Source organism: Olea europaea, chromosome 18 (genome assembly GCF_002742605.1).
Source record: "Olea europaea var. sylvestris chromosome 18, O_europaea_v1, whole genome shotgun sequence".
NCBI lineage: Eukaryota > Viridiplantae > Streptophyta > Magnoliopsida > Lamiales > Oleaceae > Olea > Olea europaea.
Window position 1 is genome coordinate 3768764 of NC_036254.1, and position 25736 is coordinate 3794499.

General features: G+C 36.4%; 1 protein-coding gene across 1 annotated transcript; it reads left to right on the forward strand.

Moving 5' to 3' along the window:
• The first annotated feature begins 1077 nt into the window (after positions 1–1077).
• Positions 1078–4622, forward strand: LOC111367199 (proline-rich receptor-like protein kinase PERK5). Its single transcript, XM_022987953.1, has 8 exons — positions 1078–1781; positions 2187–2696; positions 2826–2912; positions 2997–3067; positions 3158–3234; positions 3355–3502; positions 3633–3794; positions 4013–4622. The coding sequence occupies exons 1-8, from the start codon at positions 1238–1240 to the stop codon at positions 4295–4297; spliced, it is 1884 nt and encodes a 627-aa protein (XP_022843721.1). The 5' UTR covers positions 1078–1237; the 3' UTR covers positions 4298–4622.
• Positions 4623–25736: the final 21114 nt, after the last annotated feature.

A 25736-nucleotide genomic window follows, 5' to 3' on the forward strand; every position in this document is an offset into this window, starting at 1 on the left:
CTTGATGAGATATTCAAAAGAATAATGTTATTTACAGTCACTTAATATCTTCGTCGCTCTATGTGGCACACATATGGTGATTAGTAATTTAATATATGTGACAAGAAAAATTATTACATTAATACGTCAAATCACAAATCATCATGTAGGATGCCATGTAGGGTAACTACCGCAATAAGGGATTATGGATAGCATTAGTCTACACAAAAATATTTGGGTGATCGCCCCCCAGGGCACAGCTCAACTGGTAGATCAATCAACATTTGTCTTACTTCCAGCGGCAGGGTGGAGGTTCGAATCCTTGTGGGAACCTGCGGCCAGATTTATTTGGTATGGAGAAATTCTTTGGAGGAGGATCTCTTGTGCGCAGAAGTGTACAGGCGGTGGAGGGAACCTGTGATTCAGTTGAGGCATAACCCGCGATTTATCCCCTCCAAGATTCTAGGAGCAAGGGTCTTGGGGGTCCAAAATTTAGTTTAGTGTAAGTTGGGATACCTGGATACCAAAAATAATAATAATAAATATTTGGGTGACCAAACTATAGGTTTACCCTATAATTAATGTTGAAGACTAGAATTAACTAAAATAAAGTGGAATTAACAGATGCTGTTTTGTCTTCCCAAAATAATTATTGGTGGAGAAATATCACAAGACAAAACAAAAACTGCTCCCTCTCTAAAATAATTGTCCAAAACATAAGATTTGGAGAGAGAAAAAACAATAGAGGCCCTCCTTTGTCGGAGCCAAGTGTGTGGGAGGAAGGCCTAATCTTTTGTGAGATGGAAAAATTACATTGCAATGTCTTCTCTCTCTCTCTTAACTTTGCAGACCCTTCAAACAAATCTTCATTCAGGTACATTTCTCTCTCTGAACAATGCATCATAGGATTAATCAATTCATAAGTTGTTTGTGTTTAAGGATGTTTTGCTTTGGAATGAAGAAAGAGGATTGAATGTTTATGTATGCATGTATTTAGTGTTTGGTGAAAGATTTGTTTTGTATAATCTGGAACATTAATTCTCTCTCATTATAGGATTAATCGAATCATCTGTTTACAGAAATAAAGAAATTGTTTGTGATTTAAGAAGTAATGTTATATTTGTTGTTTTTTATAATCTTGTAATAATATGTATGTACTTAGGTGCAGTGATTTGTCGTGGCGAGCAGTTTCCGGGAGAAAGTTTGAGTTTCCGGCCTGGTTTTGATCGGAAACTTCGCCGGATAACCATATAGAAAAATGGCATTACCTCCTGAGGCTGCTACACCACGAGTTTTTAATAAAGATTCTCCACTACCACCACCACCGCCTTCAACCGATTCATCGCCAGCTCCAGATTCATCTTCTCCACCGCCAACAGACGCTTCTCCTCCCCCTTCTGATGATTCCCCACCACCACCACCACCACCAACAACAAAAGAATCTTCCTCAAAACCAACCCCTTCAACGCCTGAAAAACCCAAATCACCACCACAGAAGGGATCGCCTTCTCCTCCAATTTCATCACCTACCACTCCTGCTCCTCGCGGTTCTCCTCCTACAAATGCCTTATCTCCACCATCACATCACTCGCCGTCACACAAGTCGCCAGATTCCTCAGCCTCTGGTGGTGGTGGTGGTGGTTCGTCGCCGTCTCCATCATCTGATTCCTCTTCTTCAAGTGTACCAATCATCGTCGGGATTATCGTTGGAGGAGTATTGATTTTTGCCTTGTTTGCCATTTGCCTAGCATGTTCAAAGAAGAAGAAGAAACGGACATACTATCCTGCACATCCAGGCAAAGGTGCAATTTCTCATTTTATATTTCAACTCGGCTTGATTCACATGCACAATTCTCATAAACGGATTGCAACTGTACTTATGCGCTCTGGTACCACATTGAACCAGACTCTTCTAAAGGTTTAAAATGTAAAGAGATGACACGTTTATTTATTTAATTCATTTTTGGCCCCATTAATTTTATAATCTATTTTTTTCTCTTTTCTTATTAATCGCATATTTTTTAATAAAATAATATTACACGTAATTCCAAAACTTTTTTCTTCTTTTTTAACTACACATTCTTCCATAAATTACTATTCCAAAATATATTTTTTTCCAAATTCTCATTATAATGGCGGCCAAACAAGGGCTCGTGGGTTGATTGTTGTGTTTGTTTTGTGAAATTGCCTCGGTTTTTCGCTTTCAGGTGGTGACAAATACTACAATGGCAACTCAGACCACATTGTCAAGTTTCCTCCACCACAGGGTGTTATGGGGACACCAGTAGGTGGCGCAGGAGGATGGGGGGCACCACCACCACCGGGAAACACCAGCAGTGAATTTAGCTCTGGGCAACACCATATACCTTTGGCATCTCCATCACCCAACATGGGCATGGGTGGCTTTTCCCAGAGCCAATTCACTTATGATGAACTTGCAACAGCAACAGGGGGGTTTTCTCAAGCCAATTTATTAGGACAAGGTGGATTCGGGTACGTACACAAAGGCATTTTACCCAATGGAAGGGAAGTTGCGGTTAAGAGTCTCAAGTCGGGCAGTGGACAAGGAGAGCGAGAATTCCAGGCCGAGGTTGAAATCATTAGCCGAGTCCATCATCGTCACCTCGTGTCCCTTGTTGGATATTGCATTGCTGATGGACAAAGAATGTTGGTGTATGAATTTGTCCCCAATTCAACCTTGGAACACCACCTTCATGGTAAGTTCTATGCTATTACGTCACCAAATCACGAAATTTTATTGTGTTTCCTCTTTGTCCTTCTATAAACATGTCAAGTTACGATACTCATATAATGTCGTGTTTTACTTATGAAATGTGTCGTTGTAGGGAATGGTCAGCCTGTGATGGACTGGGTGACTAGGCTTCGTATAGCCGTGGGATCAGCTAAAGGGCTAGCTTATCTGCATGAAGACTGTAAAGAATTCTGTCCTCCTCCCATCTTCCTTTACGAGTGCATAAATTGTTACGAATATTTCTTGATATGTCATGTGATTTCAGGCCACCCTCGGATCATCCACCGTGACATCAAGGCTGCAAATATCCTTCTTGACAACAACTATGAAGCCATGGTAATATATATAAAGTACTATTGGAATGTTTTGTATTCTACATGATTAAGAAAGAAAACAAAGTTCAAATCTTGTCTACTATATATCCAGGTGGCAGATTTTGGATTGGCTAAGCTCACTTCCGATAACTTTACTCACGTTTCCACACGTGTCATGGGAACTTTTGGGTATGACGTGCTTAGCCTACACTCTAATTACATAGTTGAACTCAGATGATTTTCTTGTGTGTTAGAAGCAAAAAGAAAGGGCATTTATAGTCTGAAAATTAATTATTTATTGAAATTCAGGTACCTAGCTCCCGAGTATGCATCAAGTGGCAAACTAAGTGAAAAATCTGATGTTTTCTCCTTCGGGGTGATGCTCTTGGAACTCATAACCGGGCAACGACCTGTGGATCTTACGAATAGAACAATGGAAGACAGCTTAGTAGACTGGGTTTGTTCTTGATTCTGCTTTTAGCAATTCTGATGAATAATTTTTTAATTGATATAAGAAAAATAAAATTTTCTTAACTGTTTTTTCTTTGTAATCCTGTTGGATCCAATTTTATTTTGGCAATGTGCAGGCTAGGCCACTTATGGCTCAAGCTTTGGAAGATGGAAACTACAATAAGCTCGTGGAGCCACGCCTTGAAGGTAACTTCGTTCCCCAGGAGATGGCTCGAATGGTAGCCTGTGCAGCTGCTAGCATACGCCATTCTGCCAGAAGGCGCCCGCGGATGAGCCAGGTAAACTGTTTTGCGCGATTGAAGCGTAATGGGCAGTGTTACTTCATGCACGTTTTGGCAGAGCTTAGATTATCATTTTAACCAGTCAAATATACTTCTTATCTACACATTTTGTAAGATTTACAACTTAGATATCAAACATGCCGTCTTTTATTACATGAATTTCCATTTTCTTTTTCCTTTTTTAACGTTGTATGATGTCACGAAACCTATGTCAGATTGTACGTGCTTTGGAAGGAGACTCATCCCTCGATGACTTAAGCGAAGGAGGAAAATCCTTAGTCCAGAGTGCAGCACATAACCATGGTGGGAACAACATTGATGTCTACGACACTCGTGCATACAATGCTGACATGACGAAGTTCAGGAAGATGGTGATTTCAAACCCGGATAATGCAAGCAGCGAATATGGAGCAACAAGCGAGTACGGGCTCAATCCATCCTCATCAAGCAGCGACTCTAGAGAACTCGACGATTCAGTTCTGCACAAGCCAAAACCATAGAGCAATACACAACACTACCAGCTTTAAGTGCAAGTTCGAAATTCAATATTAGATCGTACTCGGCACTACGATATACAAATAAAAACTAGATACAAATCGATGTCGTTCTACGGCTAATCTTCATTTATTCTTGGTTTCATGGTGAATATGCATATACAGGCATATACATGAAGTTGGATTTGCCCTTGTTTTATTGTTTAAACTTTTGGGGTAATATAGCTTAAGATGCTATGTGAACTTCAAAAACTATAATTCATATCATTTTGTTACATTAGTGTGATATGAAGGAATGGATTAACAATTTTGTTATAATTTAGCTGGTGCATATTAGAAAATATTGTGAAAATCTGTTTATTCTACGTGTGGAAGTGCTTTTTTTTTTTTTTTTTTTTTTTTTTTTCTTTTTTTTTGGTGGGAAAAGTAATTTGAGAATAATTGATCCAATTGAATTCAAAATATCTTTAAAGACATTTTTATTTTATTTATGAGCAACTTTCTCTCTTGATATCATTCCTACGGATAACACCCCAATCACTTAGAGAACAAATGACAAAAACTTGTGTCTTTATCATGGAACTTTGACATGAACGTTAAACAAAACTGTCACGCAAATTAGAGATTTATTTTAAGAAAATAGAGGAAGTAAAATCAATTTTTAACATGGTTCTTGGTCGATACTATACATACTATCCGTTTTTTTACTGGGTCGGTGTTAATAATTTAGTTCATTTATGATAAACCTAATCTGAAGCATGAAGCTATGACATAATTAGACATGAATATACAAAATGTTGAATGAGATTTCATTAGCATCGTCAGAATCTTCATTGGCATGTAAACAAATGTTGAAGAGATGCCTTAACTATAGCAAAATTCTAAGTTGGGTAATTAAAACACAAATTTATGTTGGGTAACTGCATGCCATTGGTATGGGGAGAACTCCTATCTAACTTCTAATCTAATAATAAAAAAGGGAAGGACTATTCATGCAATAGTAAATGAATCCAATTTTACTATACATGATGTCATTTTTTATTTTCCATTTTGTTTATGTCAAATAAATATTCTTTCACACATCATCCCACTAACATTAAAAAAATAATTATGTCGAACAAATGTTCTTCCATACATCATCCCACTAGCATTTAAGAATAATAATTTTAGTAAATATAAACTGCTATGAGCAACAGAAAAAAATCTTCGCATATGATCTTTAAAAAAAAAAAAAAAAAAAACTCTCCCCACAGTGCGGAGTGATAACAAACCAAGTGCGAAGTAAGAAATGAAGGAAAAACTCTCCGCATAGTACGAAGAGTTGGCAAACTCTCTGTATAATGTGAAGTAAAAAAAAAAACTCTCCGCACAGTGCGGAGATTGCGTTTTGTACGGACTCTCTGTACAGTGCGAAGTAAGTAAAAAACCTTCGCACAGTGCGAAGAGTAGGCAAATTCTTCGTACAGTGCAAAGTTTAAAAAAAATCTCTCCGTACAGTGACTGTCACGTACGTTGTACGAATTTTGCATTTATCGTATTTTTATTAGTGTATGAATTTTAGTTTTTTTTGAAAGTTTTTGAAACAATATCTAAAAATATTCCCATGATATAAGAAAATAATTGTAAATTATTTTTACAATTGCATAGCAATATTGTGTCATCTAGAAAAAATGTATTTGTATGTTTCATACTTGAATCGGAAATATACGAGATTATACAAATTATTTTGTTTGTATTCTTTGATAATGTTGATATGATTGAATTGAATGTGAAGATTTTATTTCTAAATTTTGTGTAATTCAATATTGGAAAATTGAAGATTGAGCATCATATTCATATGCATTTATATTTTGTGCTTCATATATATTTAATATTTTTATTTTATGCTTATATTGAAAAAAATAAAAATCTGAATTTTTTTTTTTAAATTCGATTTGGTAAGTGAATGTACGGTATTCTGCATTCTCGATATTTGTAAATGCAAAAATCGGTATATAAAAATACACTAAACTGCAAATACGATAGGCAGCATATACGGTAAGTTGTAAATACGGTAGGCAGCATATACGATAAGGTGTAAATACGGTAAAATGAAAATATGGTACATTGTTTGCAAATACGATAGGCAACATATACGATAAGGTGTAAATACGATAAGCTGCAAATATGGTAGGTATCATATACGGTAAGCTGCCTGCAAATACGGTAAGCTGTATATATGGATTTATAATTTATTACAAATGTATAAAATTTATTTAATATTGAATTTCTTAAGTATTAAATGTTGTAATTCAATATTGTTTCCATTTTTATAATTGTATTTTCGAGAATTTAAAAAAAAAAAAGTGGTTATGAAATTACTAATTTTTAAATATTTTTTTTTTGTTTAAGATAAAAATAATTTTTTTATGTTATTTGTAAAAAAATTTATTGTAATTTTATTAGCGTAATAAGAAGATTTATTATGCATTTTTATTTTTTGTATTTTGTGAAGAATTTTGTTTATGATGATTGACAAATATTATTCTACACACGCATCATGTCAACAACATAAAAAAATAATTTTAGTATATATAAATTCCATGAGACAAAAAAAAAATCTCCGCACGTTAGGAAAAAAAAAAAAAGACTCCGCAAAGCGCGGAGAAATGGTAAACTATCTCTCTGTACAGTGTGAAGAGAAAAACAAAAACTCTCGAGATTTTAATTACAAATTCCAAGAGGTCATTTCCCAAACTACTTTTAAGTAATGCATTGAACACTTTAATTCTTGGCCGACAACCCGAAAGTATAATTTTATTAAAAATTGTATCCGCTTCTAATGTCTAAGGGCTATTATCAAGCAAGTGTAAAATATTGAATTTGGGTGGTACCCTAAAGCCTCCATTTGTGAAAGTAATGTCATGGTACTATCAATATCCCCTTCGTTGCACAACTCACATATTGTTTCATTGTATGAATCACGAGAAAACTCATTTCCAATACCGTAAATATGATTTGCATGCTTAGAAATTGAGCTGTGATTGGAATTTAAAGAAGATATAATTGATTTTGAACCATATTTTCCAACTCTATTTCATTGTATATACGAAAAATTTACAATCTTGAAATTTGACTTGTAATTAAGGAATTTGAAAACAACTCCCCACATTCTGCGGAGAGATTTTTTCTCTTTGTACTGTGCGAAGAGCTGGTTTGTCATCTCTCCGCACTGTGCGGAGAGGTTTTTTTCTCTTCGCACTTTTTTTTTACTCTGCATATGGTTCAACTCTTTACATACTGTACAGAGAGTTTTGCCATGATGTGGACCAACTTTTCGCACTTTGCAAAGAGATTAACTCTCTTCTCACAGTGCGGAGAGTTTTTTTTTGCTCTCTGTACTGTGCGGAGAGTTTTTTTTTTGCTCTCTCTGCACTGTGCGGAGAGGTTTTTTTTACTTCGCACATGGTTCAACTCTCTTCGTACTGTGCGGAGATTTTTTTTCTCTCCGCACCTTTTTTTATTTTTTATTTTTACTCCACACAAGGTTCAACTCTCTCCGCATTATGTAAAAAAAAATTTCTCTCCGCACTTTTTTTTATTTTTTATTTTTACTCCGCACTTGTTTCAACTCTCTCCGCACTGTGTGGAGAGTTTTTTTTTTCAATTTTACAATATTGAATTGCACAAAATTTAAAAATATAATCTTTACATTCAATTCAATCATATCAACACTATCAAAGAATACAAGCAAAATAGTTTGTATATTTATTATTCAAGGATGAAATATACAAGCATATTTTTTCCAGATAACATACTGCTATACAATTGTAAAAATAATTTATAATTATTTCTTATATCATGGAAATATTTTTAGATATTGCTTCAAAAACTTTAAAAAAACTAAAATTCATACACTAATAAAAATACGATAAATACAAAATTCGTGCAATGCACGTGATAGCGACTAGTTATAAGAGTGGGGACAAGGACAAAGGACGAGAAAGGTCTTGTGATTGCTCCAATGAGAGACCAGGTAATCACAATCATAGATAAAATAGACACCACATGATCGAGATAAAAATAGACGAGGATGGTTATGAACGTGGTTACTGTCCTCGATATAGTCATGCAAGTCTCAAGATGCTTGTTCCTCTATTAGCCAATGTTTGTGAATGTGTATAATTTGTTACATTTTCGTGAGATTTGTAAGTAATACTCACTTGTTCATCATTTGACACACCCCGCCCCGTGTAATATCACTAGATCCGGACGTGGCATGCGCCGATGATAGATACCAACTAAAAGTCAAACCCACCATCAAGGCTACTACAAATACAATATATCACTTTTTATACATCATTTTTCAAATAAAATTTCGGCATTATCTCCCCTGTAAACAGGGCTAACCAACTTGTGATCAATTTCATACAAATCCCAAACTATAGCAGGGTACAATAATGATAAGCCAAATTCTCCACTTTTACCAAGAAATACAATAAAATATACATATGTATACATAATACATAGTGAGCCCCATAACTTTTTACAAGATGATGTAAAATCACATCTAGACATGAACATGCGTCCCAAAACACTGACTACATGTTCTATGAAGTGAGTCATACTAACAAACTCTGTCATGTGGCTCTGACTCCAAAATCAAGGCTCAACTCCAAAAGATGCCCAAATTCTCAGCTGCTATCTGATAAGGAAAACGTGGAAAAATATATGAGTTGATAGTTCAGTGAGTGGAGAAATTCAAAATAAATGTACCTTTTCCATTTATACATTTTTATTGAAAATCAATTTCATATCATTTGATAATTCACAAGCTATTATCATGTAATTATAGTCAAAAAGTGAAATATTCACATAAGATCATAAAAATATCATCTTAAAATCATGATATAACATCAGCCGATAACCATGCTATAATCTTATCTCATCACATGTGATCCACCAAAAATATATCATCTGATTAAAATATGTAATCCGCATCTCGAGTTAAGAACTTTCGCCACGGGCTTTTGGCCCCCTCCGTGAACGAAAGTTGGTCTCAAAGACCTCTCATAATCAATTTTAGAACACGGCCAAGGCCTCTCTGTGAACTATATATACATGATCAAGATCAATGTCAGGTCAAGACCTTCTGTGTAGGATAGAACACGGCCAAGGCCTCTCTGTGAACTAGAAAAAGTATATAATTATGGGTACTTTTCTGGCCAATCTCAATATTGCATGTTTCACATATCAAACAAATCTCAATATCACATGTCTTACATAGCAAGTCACAAATATGCCATAAGTAATATTTGATATTCCACATGTATCATAATAAAAGAGATTTTCATAATAACCATCTAATTCGAATACATAATTGCACATACTTTGACAATATACTTAATTTATAAATATTTTAAAAATATTTATATTTTTCTACTCACAAAACTATGTACGCCAAAATCAATTCGATTGGTACGCTGTTCCGATATCCGTATCACCGCCTGAAATATAATATAATTTTTAAATCAACAATTAAATAATTTAAGTCATTTCAATAATTAAATAGGCGATACCCAAACATAATTATTTCACGTTTAGGCGGTTTCTAAAGTCTTTTTAATTACTAAAATTAATTTTTCTTTCATTTTACTCAATTTCATAGTTTATTACACTTAACCCCTTCAATAAAATTAAATTTAATCTAACAATCTAACAACTATAAAATCAAACATAACTTAACAATAAGTAATTTTTTATTCACCTTTCAAAATTGAAAAATTCAAGCCTAATAAGATAGAGTACTTAATTCTTAACATATTGGCAAATTTTCCCTTTTTTTCCCTTCTTTTTCTTCATCTTTTCCTTTTTTTCCCTTCTTTTTCCTTTCTCTTGTTCTCTCTTTTCTTTCTCTGCACAATGATTTTTTTTTTTTTTTGTGGGTGTAATATGTATGTTAAGGATTTGGTTTACACACACCCACACACATATATAATTGCATTGGAAATTGGTTGTTTGATAGCTCCCTCCCCTTTTTGTTTTTATCTTTTGATCTTTTTTTTTTTTTTTTTTAAAGTTTGAATCTTTCTTTTTGTTTAATGTATTACATCATTTTTTTTAATTTACTATTTAAATTGTTTATAAATACTTCCGAAACTTTATAACATTTCTCATTTGGAATACTCCAAGTGCATTGCACAAAATGTTTTTCTTAAATCTTCCCTAACCCTAGATTTTTATGAATTTACTGATCTCTACAACTACAAAGGTGGTTAAAATCCAAAATAACATAACTATTTATAAAGGTGATTAAAATTAGATTTTTAGTAGATTTTGATAGAAATTAATCAAATATATAGTTGAAAGTTTTGTATCCTATAAAATGCGTGACTAAAAATTTATGGACGGTATAAAATGTATGGTTAAAATTAATTATTGACTTTCACCTAAGAGTGAACGCGGTTCAATTTGGGTGGTTTGTACTATATTTTCAACTCAAATAATTTTAGTTTGAAATTTTTTTCAAATCAAACCAAACCATAATTTGCAGTTTGGTCCGATTTTCATCCATAGTTTACTAATCGACATTGTAGTAATATATTTAAATAAGTTAACATATAAGTTTAAACAAGAACTAATAATGTTTAAGTGTTAAATTATATTCATATATACCATGAAACTCATGAGTAAATTATTTTCAAAGTTGGTCATTAAAAAATGTTAATAGAACAAATACATATTTTCTTCCTTTTTATTTATCTTTTTTTGTTTGACTTTCATATTGTCACATAACGATTGGTAAATGTAGAGTCACATTCTGATATTATAATTTGCTTAAAACTCCTTTTGCCTTGCTAGTAAGATGTTAAATAAGAATTGAACAAGATAAGTTTAAATGTACAAAGATTGATAGAGTTTAGGCTTATTGGGAATCGACAAATTTCATTCTCTAACTACTTTATGAAAGTAAAAGGTAGTAATGCTAGTTATGGAATTTTAACATTTTTACACAATCAATACGTTATGTTGTTCGTTCTTTCCAAACCACAAACAAATTTAATAATTATCTAGGTACACAAACAGTCATTTTCTATCCAAACCACAACTTACAAGTGTATAATAAGTTCAAAAATAATAAGGATCTGTTTGATTGCAAATATGAAATTTCAGTAGAAAGAAAACGAATTTCAGGTAGTTGAATTGGTTAAAAATTGTTTTACTGGAAATTGTCAATTTTTGTATTTGATTTGTATGATTTTTCACGTGAAAAATGTTGAAATAAAAGTGTTTCTTTGTGTTCGTTTGGCTAGTATTGGGGATAGAATTTGTTTCCATTGTAAAAAAAAAAAAACAAAGAAAATCATCTATCTTTTGGTGTTCGTTTGATTTTGTTTTACAAGAAAATTGTCAATTAAATGAAAATATTTTTTTTTTACAATTAGGGATAGAATTTGTCTCCATTACCAAAAATAAATAAATAAATAAAAATCGACACCCTACCTAGAAAATCAATTCTCACCATTTTTCCTTGAAAGCCACGAAAATGCCCACTTTCCAAGAAAACCAAGAAAATCAATTCCATGAAAAAAATATGCTATCAAACAATTAAAAAGTAGAAGTTGGAATTTGAATTCCATTTTCCATGGAAAATAATGGCCAATCAAAATGACCTAAATAAAAGAAATAATAATAGAAAAATGGCTTGAATGAGAATATGTGACTTATCAAGAGAGAAGAAGGAAATAGGCATTTCATGTAAAAATTAACAGACTAATAGGCAAAAGGTGATTGACATTCATTCCGTAGTGCATCAAATATTTGGGAAATGAGAGTTTATATTAGGGTTTCTGGAATTTAGAACTTGATTTACTATCTTAGTTTTGTTGAATTATGATTTGGATTGTCGAATATATATATAGGTGATGACATGCGTTGTGAACTTGTTAAATCATGGGTCAATTATGATGAACATAATTTACTTTCTATGATTATTTCAATATGATGGTTGTAATCTGTATTGTTAAATTGGGATTTTTTTCCAAAAAGTGAAAACTATAAAATTTATAAATTAATGTTTTAATTAAAAAATTTAAAAACATTTCGGCTCGATTTTGTGCAATTTTTGAAAATCGAAAGCTAAACCAAACCGTTTTTAAACCAAACCATTTTGAAACGGTTTGGTTCAATTTGAGAGAATAAAAATCGAGGGTCCATATGACCCGAACTAACGGTTTCAATTTAATTTGCGATTTTACGATTTTTTTCAGCCCTACTTTCACCTGAATTAAAATCTAATCAAAAGTCGCAACCGGTGGCTCTCCTAAAATAATGTCAAATTTTAGGGCGACTCATAGCTCTTGTTTGAGCCCCATTTTGAGGGGGAAATGAATTTTTTTGAATAGTATATTAATGAGAAACGTGTAGTTAAAAAATAAAGAAAATTTTTTAATTTACGCGTAATATTATTTTATCGAAGAATGTGTGCTTGAAATGATGTCAAATGAACAATTCATTTTTTCAAAGAATGGGGATCAAACAAGCCCATAAATTATGTTTCCCACCCAATGCCATGGCCATTAACTTGTAATGATCATATTATTATACCCCAAAAAAATTTGTGCGCTTGCATATATACAGTAATAGCAACAGTAATTCAAAAACCTCACCCCTTTTCATTTTTCAGGCCGCCCATTCTCTCCTGTCTCTCAAAAAACTCTTAATTGATAGCAGGTTTTCGCACATTTTTCGAAGATTAGGTAAGTGTTTATGTTATGAATTAATTTTTTTAATCGTTTTTGTTGGATTTGTGAAGTTGTGATTCGCCCACTGTTTTTTGTCGTTTTGGATTTTTTGTATATGTTGATAATGGAGATATCTGAATAAGTTTTTTTTTTCTTCTTTCTGTTGACACTCAAAAAGCTCAACCCAAGTCGAATAGCTCAAGGAATGAAGCCCAACTGGAAAATCCCTAAAAATCAGATAGCCCAAAGAACGAATCAATCAGGCAATATAGGATAAAGGCCCAAATAAAGAAGCCCATGAACGCGACAATACTATCACCCAAGGTTGCAAGTCGCCTAAGATTTGAGCGAATGAATTGCCATGCAGTCGCCCAGAACTGTAACCCCGCTCTCGTCCAAACATTCGAGTCGCCCAACATCTAACAAAAGTAAGATGTTATGGTACAGTTAATAAAGCAGTTATTGGGTAGTCCTACCACGTCTCACGATTCAAGGAATTCAATTGAAGACGGTTGAACGACAAAAGTAATGGTAGCAGTTAGAAAAGGCAGTTTCATGACAAGTTGGCCACTACAAGGAAAGTGGGCAGTTATAGAGCGATCAAGCAGTTTTTAAGCAGTTGATCATGAAGAGATCATCCAGGGAGTATAAAAGGAAGAAAAGACATAGAGCAAAAAGACCCGAATCAAACACTCTCAAACAGAGAATATGTAACTTTCAATTTCTTAGTTTAGATTTAAACACTTCTTTTACAGTAACTCGTGTGCTTGCGCCCCTTGGAGGCATTCTGTTTTTATTTTCCAATTGTAAAGTCATCGCCAATAAAAACGCCCTTTTTTGGGACTTTGTCTGAAGAGGTTTGTCCCTTACACAATCGTCTGATCTCTTTTTAATTGTTAGCGACTAACCTGCGTGAAACAATTTGGCACGCCTAGTGGGACCTTGGTGTTTGGTGTTGAAGATACAAAAGGTGAAATAATATGCCTCAGAGATCCGATAAGGAAGCAGCAAGTCAGGGAGGAGTCCAGTCTGTGATCGAGCGATATGAGGAGCAACATAGCTCTCCACGAACAGATGGACAGAATCAGAGCAGTAACAGTCTTTACGAATCAATGGCAGAGTTGAGTCCTCGAACTATGCGTGCACTACTTGGAGAACTCACACAACATGTCGTTGAATAGGTAAATCTTCGAAATATTCATAATATGGAAAGATTTACCCAGAATGGGAATGCAAATTATGACAACATGGCCAAACAATTGAATACTTTGAACGAAATAATGAATAAGTTAGTAGGCCAAATTTGTCAACCAATTATGCCTCTTGCAAACCATTTTCAAATTAGGACAATTGTGGGACATAATCCCCCAGTCCTAAATCCAAGTCAAGGGGTAGAACCACATTTTCGGTCCCTCTACTTCAAACTAAGGGGATGGTGTAATACCAAATCAGAATAATGGTAGTAGTACGCCTAACTTGGAGGGGTAATCCAAATGTAAGAGATAATATCCTAAATAATGGACAGAATACCCCACGTGTTAATGATGAAATAAATGTTCAGGCTAATGGTAACAATGGCCCAAATCATGGTAACTTTATTCCTAATCAAGGACCAAATATCAGGCCTCAAGCAAATCAACCGGTCAACCAACCTGTAGGGATTCCATATGACCCCAACGTCATGTTGAGAAATCAGATTATGGAAATCGTACAGGACCAAATGGCCTTTGGGGTACGTCCTGTCATTAAACCGACTTACACAAAGTCATATCCTGATTGGACTGACCAAACTATCCATGGCCTAGAGGGTATAAAGTGCCAGAATTCTCACTGTTTACCGGTTTAGGGGAAGTGTCTACCCTAAGACACATAGGACGATTCACATTGCAAAGTGGTGATGTAACTGATTATCATAAAATGAGATTTTTCCCTAGTTCATTAACAAGAGTAGTTTTCTCCTAGTTCATCAATTTGTCTGCAAATTCTGTTCAAATATGGCAACAATTAGAATAATTATTTCACGCTCAGTTTTATAAGACTGAGTCTGAAGTTACTTTGGCCGATTTGGCGAACCTACGTCAAATGCCAAACGAATGGGCAAAAGGTTTCCTCCAAAGGTTCAAGAAAGCAAAAAGTAAATATTTTATACCTCTGCCCGAAAAAGAGTTTGTCAAAATCCCTCAAGGTTGTTTGAGCTTTGATTTAAAAAAGAAATTCCAAGACAAGGAATTTCCTGACCTTTTCCAATTGAGTGCAAACGTGATTAGGTAAGAACGATTGATAAGAGAAGAAGAGCAGATAAAAAATTCTAGTAAGGGGACTTATTATAGAGACCCAAATTTTGATGTTCATACCATCAATGACGAGTCATACGATCAGATCGAAATGTGTTTGGCCGAATTAGTCAAAGGAGACACGTATACTTGTCCCATAATGGCTAAGCCTAGACCATCGGGCAAAAATGAGCCTATGAGAGATGAAAACATAAAAGTTAGAACGTTCTCGTTTGATGTAACCAAAGCTGACCTTATATTTGATAAATTATATAAGGATAAGCAGATAAAGTTGAGTGATAAGCATAAATTGCCAAACCCTGAACAGATTAAGGGTAAAAAATATTGTAAGTGGCATAATGCATGGTCACATTTGACTAACAATTACTTGGTTTTTCACCATGAGTTACAGGATGCCATTGAATCAGGACGAATTACGTTCGATAATAAGAAGAAGATGGCAGTGGCTGAAAATCCTTTTCCACAGCCACTTGGAGTGAATATGGTGACGTCTGGTTTCAAAAACAAGTTGCCAAAATTCAAATTGGTTATAGATGATGGAGAAGAAGACCCTGGATCACATCCCAGTGTCTTTGAACGTATTAAAGGGAAAGAGCCAAAGAAGGATGAAGACATCTTGTGTGTAAGATATAAAAGAGAAGTGAGTGGAAACACGGAGAAACCACCAGGGATATGGCAGCATCCCCATCGCCCTACTCTCCTCCCAAACGCTCAGCCTGTTAGAGGGCGAGGTACGTCATTCTACAAGGGATCGCCTTTTGAGAGGCAGTTTAGGCCAGTAGACAATGGGAGAACATTCAGGCCGCAATCTCGCCGACCAAATGTATGGCATTCGTTCTAGTATAATGCAGAAAAGGCAATACCCTTCGACGAGATGACTAGAACCCAATAAAGGCGTTTTCAACAAAATTATGGATGAATGATGAGGCAACAACAGGGAGTGACACATCCTAAAGCGCCTAAATTACTCAAAGTAGCCAATCAAAATATTCTCAAAGATAGTGAAGAGACCGGTACAGATGAATCAATGAAAGAGTTGCCAGAAACTTCTTCTGGGAGATCGAAGTTTAAGCAAGACAGAAATGATGGAGAAGATTCAGATCTGCCCCTTACTATTCAGTTCGGTATGTTACCTCTTGTTGTGGCTAATAACTATTTACTAGCCAATGAGTTCAAGAATAAAGAGAAAGAAGAAGAAGAAAGAGAGGATAACGAAGGAGAAGCATGCGTGCTGGAATATGAAGAAGGCCAGACTTCTAGAGAGGCCTACAATGGTGAGGAAGATGATGGAATGACAGACATTGAAGAGAAAATCAACCTGAAAGTAGAAAGGAGAAGAAGAGGAGTGTCGCACAATATTCTGTTGAAGCAACTACATCGAGAGGGAGTTCGTGAAGTAGACTTATTGGGAGAACCATATGGGCGTTCTTTCGATTTTTACGTGCTGTACGGGACGCCCAAAAGGAAGAAGAGAGTGCCTCATTTTGAAAAGTATGGATCGCCTCCAAGAATAATGCCTCCTCCCACGGGTTGAGTAACTGAAGAGGAAGCATCAGAAAATAGTAAAAGGGGAATTCAGGAGATAGAGGCTCAGTGCGATATGCTGCATGTTGACTTATCACAAAAGGATAACTCAACAGATGACAAGTAGGAAGTAGAAATAGAGGCTGTCGAAAATGTTATTTTTAAATGGCCAGCCATGAAATTGACTAAATATTTGAGGCCGTTGTACGTTAAAGCTCTAGTTAACGGCATACCTGTGACAAAAGTGCTTGTCGATAATGGAGCAGCTATAAACACCATTTCATCTAGGATGATGAGGAAATTTGCAAAGACAGAAGGGGATATGATCCAACAAAAGTCATCCTTACAAGTTTCAATGGAGGAGCAACTGCAGTTAAAGGAGTTATGCCATTGGACATAACTATAGGTACAACTATTAGGACCACATTCTTCTTTGTAATAGATAGTCCTACTAGTTACAATATGCTACTAAGAAGAGATTGGATATACGAAAGTCGCTGTATACCCTCATCGCTCCATCAATGCCTGATTTTTGGGAATAACAAGGATGAAGTAGAGATGGTACAGGCCGATTGTAGGCCTTTTGTCGCAGAAGCAAACTCAGTGGAAAAATTCATGTACGAAGGAAGCTATGGACCTGTCCGAATAGTACAAGATGGGGAAGAAACTCAAATTGTCGTGCAAAGCGAAGAGCCATTTTCAGTGGACATACTCACTGAAATATTCAGACAGATGAGGCCAAATATAGTGGCCCTAGAAGAGCCAGTAATTGGCAAAAGAATAATTAAGGAGTCTTAAATGAGTTCTAAGCAACAAGAGCAAATTGCCGATATTCAGACCTTCAAAGTCAAATTAATGGCTTTCAATAAAGAATGCAAGGACAAGGCGAAAGAAGAGGCAGCCCTGAAAGCGCTGAAAGACAAATTAGCAGTATTCGAATTGGAACAAAGTACTAGCTGAGAAGTCAACAAGGTGGATTGTTTAGAAGAATAAATGCTTACAAGGGAGCGGGACGATGAAGTAATGCGGATCATCAAGCCTGGATACGCTCAAGCACAAGACCCTCTGATTGAAGTAAATCTTGGCAATGAATGAGAAGATCGTCCAACATTCATTAGCCAGATGCTCGATCAAGAGGTTAGTGATAAACTAGTCGCTTTGTTAAAGGAGTATAAAGATTGTTTTGTTTGGGAATATGAACAAATGCCTAGTTTAGATAGAGACTTGGTGAAACATAGATTACCAACTAAGCCTAATTTTAAACCTCATAGGCAACCTCCCAGACGTTTTGCTCCTAATGTACTCCTTGAGATTAAGAAAGAGATAAAGCAATTATTAAAAACAGGCTTTATTAGAACAGTCAGGTATGTCAAATGGTTATCCAATTTCGTGCCAGTACTAAAAAAAAATGGTAAACTAAGGGTGTGCATAGACTTTAGAAATTTAAACATAGACATGCCCAAAGATGAGTATCCAATGCCCACGGTAGATTCTTTAGTAGACTCAACTGCCGGACACGTCATGTATTCTTTCATGGATGGGTATTCAGGATACAATCAAATTTATAAAGCTGAGAAATACATACACAAAACTGCCTTTAGATACCCTGGGTCTCTAGGATATTTCGAATGGGTAGTCATGCCTTTCGGCCTGAAAAATGCAAGAGCAACTTATCAAAGGGCAATAAATTTAATTTTTCATGATATGATACGCAAGTTTGGTGAAGTGTATGTAGACGATAAATTGGTCAAATCCATTAAAGAATAAGATCATTTCGAACAGTTAAGATGTTCATTTGAGCGAATGAAGCAATATAAGCAAAAGTTGAATCCCTTGAAATGTGCATTTGGTGTTAATGTAGAAAATTTTCTTGGTTTCTTGGTACACAAAAGAAGGATCGAACTTGATAAAAATAAAGTGAAGGCCATTCTAGAGGCCAAACCACCTAGCAACAAAAAAGAATTGCAAAGATTTCTAGGCCAAGTAAACTTTTTAAGACGCTTTATTTTTAACTGTGCAGGGTGAACTAAAGTCTTTTCGCCACTTTTAAAGTTGAAAAATCAAGACGAATTCGTCTGGAAAGAAGAACATCAAAAGGCTTTTGAAAGCTTGAAGACATATTTATCAAGTCCACCAATGTTGCTATCACCAATCCAAGGACGGCCAATGAAAGTGTATGTATCGGTTGAAAAAGAATCAATAGCTGGAATGGTCACGCAAGAAGACCAATTTGGTGAAAAGAGGGTGATTTACTACTTGAATAGACGATTAACAAAATGTGAATGTAATTACTCTGCTATCGAAAAATTATGTCTTGCATTGTATTTCACATGTACAAAATTAAGGGCTTATTTACGGTCCGTAACCGTTTATTTGATTCCTATAGTAAATTTAATTAAGTATATGTTCTCTCGCCCTATTTTACACCAAAGGGTAGGCATTTGGACATTAGTTTTATCAGAATTCGAAATAAAATACATACCCCAAAAGGCAGTAAAAAATCAGGCTTTGGCTAACTTTATAGCCGATCATCCATGCCTTGACATGCTTGAAAAAATTGAATTAGAAATCAATTCATTCGAACTGAAACCTTGGGTGTTGTATTTCGATGGGTCAAAAACCTCTAAAGGTGCAGGAGTAGGAGTAGCATTGATAAATCCTTTAGGGATTTGCTACAAATTCGCATTCACTTTGGATAGGAAGTGCACCAACAATCAGACCGAATATAAAGCCTTAATCGTGAGCCTGGAACTAATGATAGATATGGGGGTAAAAAATGTAAACATTAGAGGCGATTCTCAATTGGTAATTCACCAACTGATTGGTGATTTTAAATGCCAAAGTGATTCTATCATGAGTCAATATGAAATTGCCCAAGAGTTATTAGAAGAATTCGACCAAGTAGAACTTCAATGCGTTAATAGGATATACAATGACGTGGTAAATGAGTTGGCCCAGATGGCCTCAGGGTACTCAAAGGCTTTAAATTGGAAGTCTACTTGTGAATATGGAACAATATTGCTCGTGATCCAAAGAACGGAAAGAAGGATTGAACTTCATTACATACAAGATGGAGATGCAATAGATTGAAGGGCAGAAATTAAGGAGTTCCTTAAAGAACCTAATAAAAAAGATAGTAGAAAAATGAAGTTGTGTTTGCTAAACTATGCACTGATAGATGAAGAGTTGTTCAAGAAACGCTCTGATGGTATACTGCTAAAATGTGTAAGTTTGCAAGAAGTCAGAACGATCATGGCTGAAGTGCACGAAGGGATATGTGGAGCTCATCAAGCTGGCCAAAGGATGCGATGGTTAATTATTAGGAGTGGATATTTTTGACCAAAGATGGGAGAATTATGCGTTCAGTATGCAAAGAGTTGTTTAGCATGCCAAAAGCATGGTCCAATACAAAGGGCGCTAGCATGAGAGATGGCACCTATTATTAAACATTGGTCGTTCAAGGGTTGGGCGATAGACCTGATAGGGAAGATTTATCCCCCATCGTCCAAGCAACGTATTTTTGTTATAGTTGCAACTGATTATTTCACTAAGTGGGTAGAGGCGGTACCTTTAAAGGAGATCACCCAGAAGAATGTCATAGAATTTATCCGTGATCACATCATTTATAGATTTGGAATTTCACAAACTTTGATGGTAGATCACGAGACATCTTTAAATGGGGATCAAGTGAATAAATTCTTGAGCGAGTTTGGAGTTAAATTAGTAAACTCCACATCATATTACGCTCAATCCAACGGGTAAGCAGAATCTTCTAATAAGATTCTAAAAAATATCATAAGGAAAATGATAGATGAAAATGCCAGAAATTGGCACGAATGTCTAAACAAAGCCTTATGGGCTTATAGGACATCGCCTCGGTCAAGTACCAAAATTACTCCTTTCCAACTTACTTATGGACAGGGGGCCGTTTTGCCTATGGAAATTAACGTGCAATCGATCAGAGTGTGTTTGCAACACAAGTTAAGTGATGATAAGTATACCGAATCAATGGTTCAAAACTTATTAGAGTTGGACGAATTAAAGTTAGACGTCCTAGATAGATTGCAAGTTCAAAAACAAAGAATGGCTAAATTTTATAATAAAAAAGTTATAGCCAAGTCGTTCAGCCTGGGCGAACTGGTTTGGAAGACAGTACTCCATTTGGATAACAAAGATTCAAAGTATGGCAAATGGTCGCCCAATTGGGAAGGACCATATAAAGTGAATAATGTATTGCCTAATGGAGCCTATCATTTGGAAGATTTAGATGGACCTAAGCACATGAGGTTCATTAATGGCAAATATTTGAAAAAATATGTTCCTTCCTTATGGGAAAGTGAACAAATAAAAGCGTAACCAAATCGCATTGAACAATCGTAGAGTAAAAAGGGCCAGAGCGAAATACGTTCAAATAAATTCCTTTATTATCAAATGTTCTTTACAAAACTGCAAAATACAAGATGTTAAATGCTCTATAAACTACGATTGAGAGCAAACTAATCTCCCGATCGACCGTCGAGTAAGAGGGTGTACTGGCCTTGATCGCGGTCATGATCGCACTAATGGAAAGGCAAGCAGAGAAGCCGAGAAGCACTCTCAGCAAGCAGAAAGGAAGATGAAGCGCCTTCACATCGCCTTCCTGAATGCATCGCTGCAACGACAGGCAATGAGGCTGAGAAGCACTCTCAGCAAGCAAGGTGGCCTCCAAGCACCCCAAAAAATTGCCTTCCATCATTGAACTCTTTGTGGGAACGGAGACGATGGGAAGAACTTTGCTGCTGGCCAAAGAATATTTTCTATATCTCCCATACCAAAGGTGGCATGAATAAAGATGGCTAAGTGGGCGGATCAGATGATCCATTTCCATGGAAAACGAAAGCTTTTGATTGATTGTCAAAAATGCCAAGCAATGGCAGCAAATTGGTTTTTTGAAGAAGAAAATGGAAATGAAGATGGAGAGTATGAAATATACATGCATTTATAGGAGGGTGAAGGTGAAAAAATAGAATGTGATGTGCATTTATAAGGGGTGAAGGTGAAAAGATAGAATATGAGTAGCTATATTCGTGTCTAGTAAATGGGATTAAATGGCCCAAAATCGGGCAGAAATATCAAAAGAAAATGTGCAAAAATTTTAGCATAAAGTAGTTAGATGCCTGAGCGACTGACGATTAAAAGACGAACGTCAATAAATACACAAAAATCTAAAATAATTATTCATTGACAATGATGGTTGCTGTTATATCAGCACAAGGTTACAAAGGGAAAGTCAAATGCGAAATTACAAAAAGAAAAGTTAAGGCATTATACGTCTTAATTACAATTCACCCCATACCGAACGAATTCTTTCCCTAAGTTTTCCCCAGTCCTCGTTCTGCCGAGAAGAAGTGATGTTCAATTCAGCCACAACATCATCATCAACTTCCAACTTCTTGTACTGCTCGACCAAAGACTTAGTTCGCTCAATTCCTTGGGAGGCATTACGCTTTTTAGCAGCCATTCTCGCCTTGCAGTCGTCCATTTTGACTTGAAGTCCTTCATCTGAGCAGCCAAACTAGTCATCAAAGAGTCTTCAATCATGACTCTGGAAGAGATTTCTTTCAACTCGCCTCAGTTTTGTTGATCTCCAGAAGCAAAGACTCTTTTTCAGAGACGGCGCGAAGATATTGAGTACTTTTGGCCTTCAGTTCAACATTCTTGGCTAGCAAGGAGAGGACTTCGGAATGGATAACTTTCAACGTCGCTTTAAAATCAGCAGAAAGATTGAGCGACGGAAGTGTCAGTGCTTGCTACAATTTCGCATTCAAATGCTTAAGTTTATCCTTAAGCCTGGCAGCACTAGCCTTACCGATATCCATATCCATGAAGGACACATACTCAAATATCGACTGCTTGAGGAACGTCATATCATCCTCTGAAGAAGCAGAAGGACAACTGGCTGAAGCAGGGTGAGATATTTTGACTTGCCCCCAGGAAGCAAACAAGTCTTGAATGGAACGCATGATTTTATCAGCATCCTACAAAGAAAATCGCTAATATTGAAGGTTTCCACTACACTAAACAAAGCGAAGATAAAGGTGAAGCAAAGATTACCTCATCAGTAATTTTGGAAGATGGCATATCCCCAGCCAAATCTGCCACCTCTGGCTCCACCATTTGTGAGGACTTCCCCTTGTCTAAACGAGAAGACCTTGCCACAATGGGCAAACTCATGGGAACATCTGCAGAACTCAAAAGACAACAAATCAACACCAATAGCATAAGCAAAGGTAAAGCATCAAAAAATGAATTACCTTCTGCTTCGACGTTTGGGGGGTCAACGCCCTGGGAAGAAGGTGACTCGTCCATTGATTGTGATGAAGATTCTGGGACTGAAGGTTTCTCTTTAAGCGTAGCCCCTTCATCAGCGGGTTTGGATGAATCAGCCCGAGCAGAGAATGATGGAGCAGGAGCTGCCAACACCAAAACCTTCAAGGGAGAGGTTGAACTTTTCTGAGAGGTCCAAATAAACTATCAGCACATGGAAAAGCCTCAAGTATAGAAAGGTATGCTTATGAGTAAACCGATTTAATTACCTTCCTCCTAACAATGAGAGGGGTATCATCATCATCATCAGCATCATTCTCCAAAATGGGAGACGCTGAGGCTGGCCGTTTGCAGCTTGGGGCACTTTTAGCTGCAGTGGGCTTAGCAGGAAGAGAAGTCGATGGACGGGCATATTGTTTAGCACGAGCAGAGGAAGAGGGACTCCTAATGGACACAGGAATGACCAAAACAGGAGAGGTGGAAGAAATGTTTGACTGCTCTAGTGAATGAAAAGCATGATTGGCATCAGTCGCAAACAATCTGCGCTTCACTGACGGCCAGAGTCGTTCAAAAAGGGGATGGATGGCACGACTAGGATTGAAGGAGGCTAATGAAAAGTTGCTCGTCAAAAGAAGATTGCGAGTATTTATAGCCTCTGCCTCTGCCTTATTAATGGTGTGGAAGCGGTCTATCAAATTCTTTGAATAGCAAGGGAGAACAAGCCAAGTTTGGCCAAAACCAAGTTGGTGAGCAAAAAATTGGGGAGCATATATTTCTACCCCAGCCTTGGCATTGGTCCCAGTCAAAATATCATGAACAACTCCCTCCTGGTCAAAAACTGAATCCAAACAAACAAGAAAGTGTTCGCATTATTCAGAGTGGATGGAGGTTGCAGAGTGGATGGAGGTTGCACATAATCTGGGGTTAAAAGGGAGGAAAAGGAAAGAAGGAAGGGATTTAATCCAAAGTATAAAAAAATGAAAAAATTCCCTTCTGGACATATTTACAGGGGTCAGGGGCTCAATGGCTAGCCCGTAACAGCTAGCAGAAGGACTGAAAAAAGATGGAGCACCAAGCGATGGAAAATAAACTCTCAACCACATTTGAGCGAACCAAAGAGGTTCACTGCCAATGGGAGATGCACCATTCTTCAATTGGGATTGAAGAGAAGCCATGCCTCTATGGAGGGCAGCTAAAAAGAAAGAATATAAATTCAGAGGCCTACCACGCACCAATTCGTGCGCTATGGGTAAATAGCTCAGAAAGGGCTTTATGCTTGGCACACACAAAATGTATTTACAAAGTCAAATCAGAAGAAAGGCCACTCGCTCAGTATGGGAAGGCTCAGCGCTCGAGTGGTTATGAAGGGTTTACAGACTTGAATAAGACTCGGTGAGGCCTTTACTAAATTTTGGGCGACACCAGAAATCAAAATACCGGGGAAAATGGTATCGCCTAAAGGTGGCAAATTTACTAGGGCCCAATATCCCTTAAGGTAATGGACATGGGACTGAGAGGAAAAACAAAAGTATTATACTCAGAAGACCAAAAACTTAAAGCGATTGGAAAAAAGTACTGGGTCAAAAATAGGGGGTTGAAGAGAGATTTCTAACAAATCAGAAATCCTAGCATTATCAAAAATTGCCTTAGTAGGACCATGGTCCACAAGGCGAGCATGCCATCTACGAAAAACGACATCAGATTTAGGCCAAGTGCGAATACCTCTTTCGCGAAGTGGCCTCAACGGCAAATAATTCAGAAACGGAGGGCCCTAAGTACAAGGGAACAGCTGACCGACCGTCGCTTGTTCGATGGCCTCGACATTGTTGAATAAAGGACCTAGATAGAACTCATTGAGTTCGACATTGGTCGATGCAAGAAAGTTCGGAGTTACATATAGCCGAGTAAGGAGTTTCTGAAAGTCTTCGAAACTGAAGGAGTCACCAGACTGAGATTGTGAAGCAGCCATTAGGGACGAAATAGAGTTTTGCAGAGTTACGTAGCAGAGAAGCAAGGAGATGAAAAGTAATATTGCGAGAGAGGCACGAAAAAATAAGGCATGATTTAGTGGTGCAATGAAATAGCGTATTTGGGGGTTATAAGGGTTTGCAAACGTCGCACCTTTTTAGGCTATGGAAGAAAACAATTATTGAAATTCTTGGGAATTTCGAATATTGCTGGGAAACACAAAGTGAATATGGCAAAAATTAATAATTGGTATTAATTCTGCCATATTGTGGGTAATTGTTAACACTCAAAAAGTTTAGCCCAAGTCGAATAGCCCAACTGAAAAATCTCCAAAAATCAGATAGCCCAAAGAACGAATCAATCAGGCAATACAGGATAAAGGCCCAAATAAAGAAGCCCATGAACGCAGTAATATCATCGCCCAAGGTTGCAAGTCGCCCAAGATTTGAGCAAATGAATTGCCATGCAGTCGTCCAGAGCTGTGACCCTGCTCTCGTCCAAACATTCGAGTCGCCCAACATCTTAGCAAAAGTAAGATGTTATGGTGCAGTTAATAAAGCAGTTATTGGGTAGTACTACCACGTCCCACGATTTAAGGAATTCAATTGAAGACGGTTGAAAATGGTAGCA

Bases quoted from the DNA above. Each gene is read 5' to 3' on its own strand.
- LOC111367199 (XM_022987953.1), top strand. From the start codon at position 1,238: ATGGCATTACCTCCTGAGGCTGCTACACCACGAGTTTTTAATAAAGAT. The intron at 3,235-3,354 runs GTATGACGTGCT...ATTGAAATTCAG, and splicing joins CGTGTCATGGGAACTTTTGG to GTACCTAGCTCCCGAGTATG. The intron at 3,795-4,012 runs GTAAACTGTTTT...AACCTATGTCAG, and splicing joins GGCGCCCGCGGATGAGCCAG to ATTGTACGTGCTTTGGAAGG.